Genomic DNA, 9,237 nt, shown 5'->3' on the forward strand with positions numbered 1-9,237 from the left:
GTGGCTTCAAAGCTGAACTCGTGGACGGACCTGGTGCGCGCAGACGAAGCACCTGAGAGCCGCCGTCTGAACCACTCCCACCGACCCGGTGACCCACCGGGAGTCGCTTAACCCTCCGCGTCGTACGGCAGAGCCAGCAAACAGACGCCATAGTTACAGGCGTGCTTAAACGGAGGGACCGAAACCCAAAAGGTGAGGGCGTCGCGCCGACATCGAGCTGTCCTGTGTATTTAGTGGGAACACGTCGGCGCGTGGTGCAGACGGCGACTCTCACGTGCGACCGGGTCAAACGCTCGAGCGTCGCGCGACCGGTGCGCGTGAAACGTCCGGGCTTTTGTGGGGAAGCTAACCAGCTAGCCTGCGGCTAACGGAGCCGGAAAGAGTCGGAAAACGGCGTCTTTGAACTATTCCGTTATATTTATTATCTGAACGAGCTCTAACGTCAACCCAGGAAGGTGGTGAATACTCAAGGCCTTTTTTTTTAATATATATATTTATTTATTTATTTTGTTTTCCTCGTCAGAGTTGTTAGTTGACCGCTAACGTTCCTCGTGCAACGTAATCGCAGCAAAACAACAAGTGACGTAAAGTTTGAAGGCGGAAGCGTTAACCGGAAATGACGTTGAGCTGAGATTAATGCTAACTCACAGGATTTACGTGTTGTCGAATGGGAAGCTGAGCCGGAGAGTTGTTTGACAAAAGTCTTCGGTATCGGCGTTTGGTGGCGAGGAGGGAGCTGGCAAATTTAATACATGACAAACGGCAAAGCCCCTCACGAGGCAGTCGAGGTAATGTGTGCCCACCTTTTTTTTTTTTTTAAATAAATAAATACAGGGCGTTGATTAAACCCGCGATCAAAGTCGTCTGTTCCGTTAAAACTACGCGGTGCAGTTGTTGGATGTTCAGGCTCGTTAATTGTCAGGTCCTGCCGTTAATTACTGTTTATTTTAATTTACTCCTAATTTGCACCTGCAGCTGAAATGTTTGCAGTCTCACCACTCAAACAGCTCTGCAATGAATTGCGCCTTCATGAACGCTGTAATGGTCATTTGAATTGTTCTGTGTTCATTTAACTTTAAGGTCATTATGGAGGCTGGGATTTATGGTGCTGTTGAATTGCGGTGCCCTCTTTGATATGAATGGATTAATAACACTTTTCAGTTGGGCGATGTGTCGGTATTTTATTGTATCATGATATGAGACTAGATGTCAAGTTAGATTTAGGATATCGTAATATTGTGAAAAGGTGTAACTGTTGTTGTTGTTTTTTTGTTGTTTTTTTTTACCAGGTTTTAAAGACCTGATCTCAGTTTCTAAACTTACCAGACTGTTCTGTTATTTACCTTCAACCACTCGGTCATTATATCCCCAATACTGATTATTTCTTTTTTTTTTATTTCTTTTTACCAGAAATCTCAGTATTTTAAATATTTTGTGAAAGCAGTCATCTCTACAATATTGTTTCAAATATTGACATAGAATTTTCTGGTCAAAAATATTGTGGTATATTATTTTGTCCATATTGCGCAACCCTACGTCTGAGTAAAAGACAACATAATTAAATAGTATTTCAAACTAAAGTCTCTGAAAGTAGAAAGTAAAACATAAACTCCACGCAGCTTGTATATCTTTTCGACGGCTTTAGTGCTATTTTGTAGTTTATAATGTTTTTACTCCACCTCACTTGAGCCTGACAGGCCGCTGGCTCGCTCGGCTATCTTTCACCACAGGTGCTGTTACGAATGTCTGTGGAAGCATATCAATACCAGGGAGTAACTCAAAACTGTACCACCTTATGTCAGAAACACTCAACTCTTTCTTCCGGGTGCCCTGCTACATTCGGTACGTGCATCCATTAGTGATTAAGGTCACTTCAGTAAACGCGTGAAAATACTGCAAATGTGCTTGACTCGGCATTATGCGTGTGGATTTGGTAAGGCTGCCTAATAATTCAAGAGCTGAGTGTCTCCTAAGTGTCAAAGAGCATCTTGTTTGCGTAGATGCAGTGCTGCTGTTCGCTTTTTGGTAGTGTCATGTTCATGTGACAGAGTTCATACTCCCAAAGATAGGTACTGGGACTTTGATACCGAGTCCAGGATGCAGCATGGAGGCAAGTTTTAGTGTTTACAGACACACCGTCACGTGTGCTTCACCAACAAATCAGACATGCAGGCACATGTAGGCCTCGCCGGGCCGTGTTACCCAACAGGTTGAGAGGTCGCAGGCCCTTTAAAATTCCGTGCCGAGAGGTGTCGACTTCATATCCTGTCTTCTTGTTTGGTGGGGATGCATTTATACGAAAGTTAACTTCCTAATAGCACATCTGAACACTGCAAATACCTTAGTCTCGGATCGTGTTACGTTTTATTGCGCAACAGTATCTTACGATTTGTCATCTTGATCTCACAAGGTTCAAGACAATCCGTGATGGACTCCAGGTCTCGCAGACTTCCGTTTTGTCTGTCCTCAAGATCGTCCTATACGTCCAGTCCGTCAGTCTCCTCCTCATCGCTGGGATCCAGTAGGTTGTACAGCAGGGACACGGTGCTGAATAATGACCGCTTTCCAAGGGCATCGTCTCCTTACAAAGCTGACCCCGACAAACAGGTAAGCTGATGGTACAGCCTTCAGGCTTTTTGCTCCAAATGGCTAAAGGCTAGAAACCACACTTATCATTGCTGTTTTATACACAGTGGACACTTTCATACATGAATTTACCTGCACCATATATAATTCAAATGCATTACTCCCTTTGTTTACTGTATCATTTTTTTTGCTGTCTTGTATATCATACTTCTAGTTTCCCATTAGATTCATGCTTGTTTAGAGATTTTTATGTTTGTTTGGTTTTTTGCTTTAATTTTCCTTGAGCGCTAGCTTCCACTAATTCAGCTCAGATATGCAAAAATTATGCAGGATGAAAATGCCAGCTGGGAAAGTGTTTGGCTTAAGTAGGATAAAAACAAACAAGGAAGAGCAACGCCAACAACTGCACTCGATATCTGTGTCTGTATCCTACTCGGGGCTTTAGTCATCTGCCTTTCTAGCGGATGCCACAGAAAGGACATTCAAGTAAGCTCTTTTCTTACGGGTTCCCTGAAGAGCGTGATACAGCAGCAGACTTTGTATATCAGCAGTGCAGCAGCAGACACTTTGGAGGTCTTTTTATAGGCTAGCCTAGATTCCTTGGCACATGTTGTGTGTATTTCAGTCCTGCTGCTCGTCAAAGCCCATCTCAAAAGATAGTGTTACTATTGGCCGGGGGCCTGTCTGGTCTGGTTGGTCCTGTTTTTACCAGAAGACTCTATAGATGCTGAGACCCATCAAACCACCTTCTATTATCTGTCCTTTATTTATTACCTATATACTGAGATGAGCACCAATTTAAGCTATTTTCTAAAGAGGGTGGACAAATCTATTTAAATTTCTTTCTTCCAACCTGAGTCACATGAACACCAAGCGTGTACGGGGAAAAAAAAAAAAAAAAGGTTGTACAGACGTATTTTCACATCTGTTAGTGTTCTACAGTTACAGTCAATTATCAAACAGAAACAAACACTCACACACGTCCTTTCTTGCACGACACCTCGATCTGCTGAGGACATGTCCTTCCTCATGAAATACTTACGAAGCTAATCTGTTTAAACCTGTCTTCATGCATATTGAGATCAGCTCACAGTCTTCTTCCATTTTTGTCTATTGCTAAGTTTCTTGACACCTTTACAGTCACCAGTGTAAAACTGTTAGCAGGAAGATGTACTGCATGACCTCCACGCATGTGTCTGTGCTACTAGAGCATGCGGTGCAAACGAAATAAGGAAGCGCATTATCAAAACAATGTTCAGGCATGAGCGCTAACTAATGCCTCGTGTTACACTTTCCTCTCCTTTCAAAGAGTTCTCGTCTCCTGAGCTCATCAAGAGACTACAGCAGCTCCGACAGCCGCTCCACCAGCTGGAAGTTGCCCTCTTTGACGCCCTCCAGCAGAACTTACGACCGGCCGTTGGCCGAATCCCCTCTGAGCGCCAGGAGCAAAGTGGTACTGAAGCTGCTCTGTGATCAAATACAAACTGGTTAAATGTACTTTCTAAAACCATTGTACTGAATGATGTCTTTAGAAAATATATTCATATTTCAATGTCTGCCTTCATTTCCCCAGACTGATTCTGAGGCGAGGTTTGGACTGCGCTCGGGTCTGTTGAACGCCAGTGATGATGCCGATTCTAAAAGGGCCAAACTGTCATACAGCAACCGAGGACTGTACTCGAGAACGCCCAGCACCTCATTTACAGGATCCACCTACTCCAGTAATGGGCTTAGCAGTGCAAGAGGTACATAATACTGAACTTCTCAAGGTCCTGAGAAAAACTGTTGCCCACAGATAGTTAGAGAAATCTCTGAACTTATAAAATAATGTTTGATGATAAAACAGAATATTTTCTTAATGTACTGGAGAATTACATTGAGATTCAGTCAAATTCTATTATTTCCTGTCAAATGAACTCGGCAAACCTGTAAACAGTTTGTTTAATCTTTTTCTGAACAGGTACATTTGAAAAACAAAGTGACTTGCTCGATTCGTCGTGGAGCTCCAGCCGGTTTCTCTCACGGCCGTCATCTTCCTCCTCAAAGCCGCTGTTGTCCAGGAGAGAGCCAGAGACGAAGAGCGAGCCCAGTCGCTCAGGTTTGGGAGAAAGAAGAGTTCGGACTCCTGGATTGGTTTCCTCATTGTGTAGGCATATTATATGACGTAAACACGCACATAGAACACAACCTGTCTTAAGTGTTTTTGTCAAACATGGGTCAGTCTTACACAAACTGCTCTTCTCTTTGCTCGTTTCAGATCAGACGGACCGAGTGACCTCCACATATGCACAGGGAGCTCGCCCCAAACAAACTACCTACTCGCCCTCCTCCTTCTCTTCCTCCTCCACTGCCAGAGACGCCTACCTAAATCCCCACCTCTCCTCTTCCTCCTCCCACCGGACTTCTCCTCTGGTGCATGACTTCAGCAGCAGAACCACAAGCCGTTTCTTGAACGGCTCGTCCAGCCGACACTCGTCTCAGGAAAAAACAGGAAACCCTGGAGCCTCCTCGGATATCTCCTCCTCGTACTCCTCCCGCACACCCCGGTACACCAGTCCCCCGGCCAGACCAGAGGCCACTCTCCCTCCGAGGCCGGCTCCTGAAGGTGGAGAGTCGGATGGCCGCCGCTCTACACGCCGCCTTTTGTCCCGTCTCTTTTCGCGGCGCTCCAGCCAAGACTCTTCCAGTGGCTCTTCTAGCGTTCGCTCCCTTGACGACGACAGTCCATCCACGGGTGGGGAGTCTGTGGACAGTGACGAGGGAGCCAGGATGTCTAGTGTGGACCCTGACAGAGGAGGGTCGGACACGACGTTGGGTAGCCTCAGGAAACATAGAGCGGACCTCAACCCTATCCAGGAAAACAACAGCGATGACTATCACAGAGGCCCGCCTCGGTCCAGAATGGCATCGTGGAGAGAGCCTGGCGTTGGCAGTAGTCATAGCAACAGCAGTGGTGGAGGCAACGGCTCCTCCTGGCTTTCTTCCTCCCTCCGTGGCCGCTGCCCTCCCCTCCTCTCCCGCCTCAGAAGACATGCCGAGAGTACGCAGGCAGCTGCAGGTTCAGACGAAGGCATCAGTCGTCCACAGCATTTACTGAGAAGGTGGGATGACCTTGAGCATAAAGCGTCGCAGGAGGATGATGATGAGGAGGATGATGAAGAGGAGGATGACGATGAAGAAGAGGAAGGAGCAGTTGGTTTAGAGGCCTGTGGTGCAGGTGTTTCCAAAATCGAGGATGAAACGCTACCTGAACTGGAAGATACCTCGGTTGGATTTTTGCCTCGCCGCATAGCCAGACTGTATGAAAACCTTTCAATGGGTCCATCGGATCGTGGCGAGAGCCAGCTGGAGGGCCAGAAGGAGAAGACCATTTCCAGTAGGGATGAAGAGAAGCTGCGCAAGATCAAAGAGAAGTACTGGACTTTTATCTCCCACAAAATATCCTTTACAGGACAAGATGAAAGCCTTATTGATGTCTCTTAATTTATTTGCATTGTGAAGAGTGCCCAAGAAGAGTAGAACTAGATATCCTCTCTCTCCTGCTCTAGACTGCTGCTGGAGGATTCTGATGAGGAGGAAGGGGACCGGTGCCGAATCTGCCAGATGGGGGAGGAATCTTCATCCAACCCCCTGATTCAGCCGTGCCGCTGTACAGGCAGTCTGCAGTATGTCCACCAGGAATGCATCAAGAGGTGGCTTCACTCCAAAATCAGCTCGGGTACGGTAAACACTGCTTTCACCAAAACCACATCTCATCTACAAAGTCCCTGATTTGTTTTACATTTTAAAATGTTTCCTCTTTCAGGCACAAATCTTGAGGCCATCACAACATGTGAACTCTGTAAGGAGAAGCTGCGCTTGAACATTGACAACTTTGACATTCAGGAGTTATACAAGACTCATGTGCAAGTAAGTCATTTCCTCTACCTTAATAAAAATCATTTTAAAATCCACAGTCCTTAAAATAAACTACAGCTGATTGATTCAGTTATGGTGATTTTTTATAAAGAACATATCTGAAGAGTTGTCTGAGTTGTGTAATTTTGATGCATAAAAGCATGTTGTGTTACACAGATGGATTAACATTAATGGATAAATCTAAATAACACAAGCTAACACGATGACTGCTCGTATTTTGATTGAGAGCTTTGAGTACGAAAATTATATAAATCTTCTGATATGTTGATACCGTTTTGTTCAAAACATCAAATAGTTACAAAAAAATGTTCCGAATCTTTGACAAGCACCATTTCAGTCCCTTTTCCCCCGTTGGTGCCGGCTCTACTCAACGTGCTTTCAGTACTGGGTAATACTTTTCTGCATTTCGTTTTCCTCTGTACATAGTACCCCCTCAATGCAGGGCCGTTACTACAGCAACGGCACATTTAACTACCGCGATGTCTCTTTAAAGTGTTGCATTCGCAGTGATTGTGACGATTCACTCAGACCGCAGTGTTTTCACATCCCCTCTGTGTTTCGGCTCAGCTCGGTTGGAACCTCGGGGGAGGTGATACCAAAAATAGCAACAGATACCATCTCCATCTTGGAGAGTACAGCAAAGCCGAGCCGCCTCTGGGAGTGGAAAACGGTCTTAAGTGGGGCTTTGTTTTGTCTCCCACCTCTACATGCTGTAAAAGAACTGGGCAGTGTGCTGAAACCTTTTTCTTGCTCTACAGTCAGAGTATGATGAGTTCATCAGCAGCGGCCTCTACCTGGTGGTGCTGCTGCATTTCTGTGAGCAGAGGTTCTCTGATGTCCTTGGAGCTGTCGATGCGGCCGGGGTGAGAAAACGCACGTCCACGGACACGCGGCACATTTACCCATGGTGATAGTTCATTAGTCTTTCTCAACACCGGCTGGAAGAGCCGCTTGTCTTGTTTGTCAGATTACAGTATACAGCACACCATACAGCTGTTTTTCTAGTTCGCGTATACTCTGGTTTGCACGGACCTAAGTGTTGCATTGTGGCAGAATTCATATCTTGAAAAGAGGCAAATCTTCCCTTTCTCACCCAGTTATTCAACCTGGTGAGAATTCTTCATGAACACATGGACAATCTTGAAAGTATGTTGCTCAATTCTTCTCAAGCGGGCCATCATCTGTCATTGTGTTGTTTCAAGCTACCAGTTTTTCTGCATTGCTGTGAACTCCAGATGAGTGTTTTTGTTATCATGTTTATGCGGCCGCACAATTTGACTTCATGTGTCTTGATTGCAGCTGGCCACGGTGAAAGTGACGAAGAGGGGCGAGACAACAGACCTTCTATTGAGTTTTCTGACCTGGACGACGATCTTGACGAGGAGTACTAATGTGAAAATGGGGGGAGGGGAGGGTGAGAGAAAAAAAAAAAAAAAGGAAAAGAAAAGTGGGTCGGATGATCTTAAGTTGCCGGGCTTGGCCAAGCCATATGGCAGCTCTGCCAGTTTTCGCACACGCTTTGACACTGTTGTGTTCATCTGAAATGCAATAGCAGTGAGAACTGCCAAATGCACAAACATGTCTCGCCTTCGTCGCTGGTGGCTTTTGCAGATATGCAAACTTGGAATGAACTCGTGCGTTAAATATTTTTGGTTAATACCACTGTTTTTTTTGTTCCTTTCAGCGTGCACTTTATTCAATTTAATTCAATAAGAATGAAAGTCTTTTTAACTGTTATACCACAAGTGCTTTAATGTTCAAACAAAAAGGCGGGAATGGAGTAGTCTTGTCGTGTGATGGCAAGATAATGCTTTTGGGAGAGAATATGAAAAGTGTTTATTCCTTCTATCTGTTTTCCTCTGAATTCTCCCACTGAGAACTTGCGCCATCGACAAATTTTCTTCGTCAATGCTTCATAAAGGCTTTATGTATGTACAACTCCAGTTTCATGCTTTTCATTTTGGGAATAAAGATTGACTGCAAACTGCCTTTTCTCCTAAGTCTTCTTTACAATTACAAATGGATTCACTATTATCTGTTGATGGAGGCAGAGTGTAATTAAAGGAGGTGCTTCCTATTACAATCGGGCTGACACGATGTAAACAGAGTGGTATATCTTTGCATGAAGTGCTATAGTATGACTTTTATATCACATTTTAGACGACTTTTGGGTCACTTTTTGGCCGCCGCGCCACAGGCACACCGATCGACGAAAACAAATTATTTTGATAACTTTTCATTTCAAACATGTTAAGAGTGCGCAGACTAAATTTCAGGTTGGTCCGACAAAATCTGAAGAGGGAATTAGTTTAAAGTACAACCTGTGAGTCGCCAAAGATGGTGACTAAATTCAAAATGGCGGACTTCCTGTTGAGTAATGGTGTCCACCATATATCATGCATGTAGGTAAATGGAGCCACCTACTGTTTAGGGGGCGCTAGCGAGTCATTTGGCCACACCCACTCGTGACTCCACTAAAATACCAAATTTTTCACCGGGGTAGACGGCTGTAGCAACTTTCATGAGTTTTTGAGGATGATAAAGCCTCCAAAAATGCAGTTGTTTACAGAGAATAATAATAGTCGCTTGGATAAACAACAGGGCTTTCGCACCTTCGGTGCTCGGGCCCTAAAAATACAACTACGTTTAAATCCAAGTATAATCTGTTACCTTTAAATGACTTTACACATGCAGTGGAGTGACTGACATCACTGCAACCTTTGGCCCTGCAAA

At 44.9% G+C, this 9,237-nt stretch overlaps 1 protein-coding gene across 2 annotated transcripts; it reads left to right on the forward strand.

The window, feature by feature from the left end:
• Positions 1–629: 629 nt before the first annotated feature.
• On the forward strand, positions 630–8,493 carry marchf7 (membrane-associated ring finger (C3HC4) 7). Of its 2 annotated transcripts, XM_069697818.1 has the most exons (11): positions 631–788; positions 2,411–2,607; positions 3,896–4,039; positions 4,160–4,331; positions 4,547–4,732; positions 4,844–5,999; positions 6,135–6,304; positions 6,392–6,495; positions 7,263–7,367; positions 7,602–7,650; positions 7,804–7,981. In XM_069697818.1, exons 2-11 carry the CDS (start codon positions 2,428–2,430, stop codon positions 7,893–7,895), a joined length of 2,358 nt encoding a protein of 785 aa, XP_069553919.1. In that variant the 5' UTR covers positions 631–788; positions 2,411–2,427; the 3' UTR covers positions 7,896–7,981. The 2 variants fall into 2 exon arrangements, with proteins under 2 accessions (XP_069553918.1, XP_069553919.1); XM_069697817.1 differs by lacking the exon at positions 7,602–7,650 and having other exon boundaries at positions 630–788; positions 7,804–8,493.
• The last annotated feature ends 744 nt before the right edge of the window (positions 8,494–9,237 follow it).

The sequence above is a fragment of the Brachyistius frenatus genome, unplaced genomic scaffold (assembly GCF_029030835.1).
Source record: "Brachyistius frenatus isolate BFR_SWC_R1_liver_20210118 unplaced genomic scaffold, ASM2903083v1 Contig_24, whole genome shotgun sequence".
Classification (NCBI taxonomy): Eukaryota; Metazoa; Chordata; class Actinopteri; family Embiotocidae; genus Brachyistius; species Brachyistius frenatus.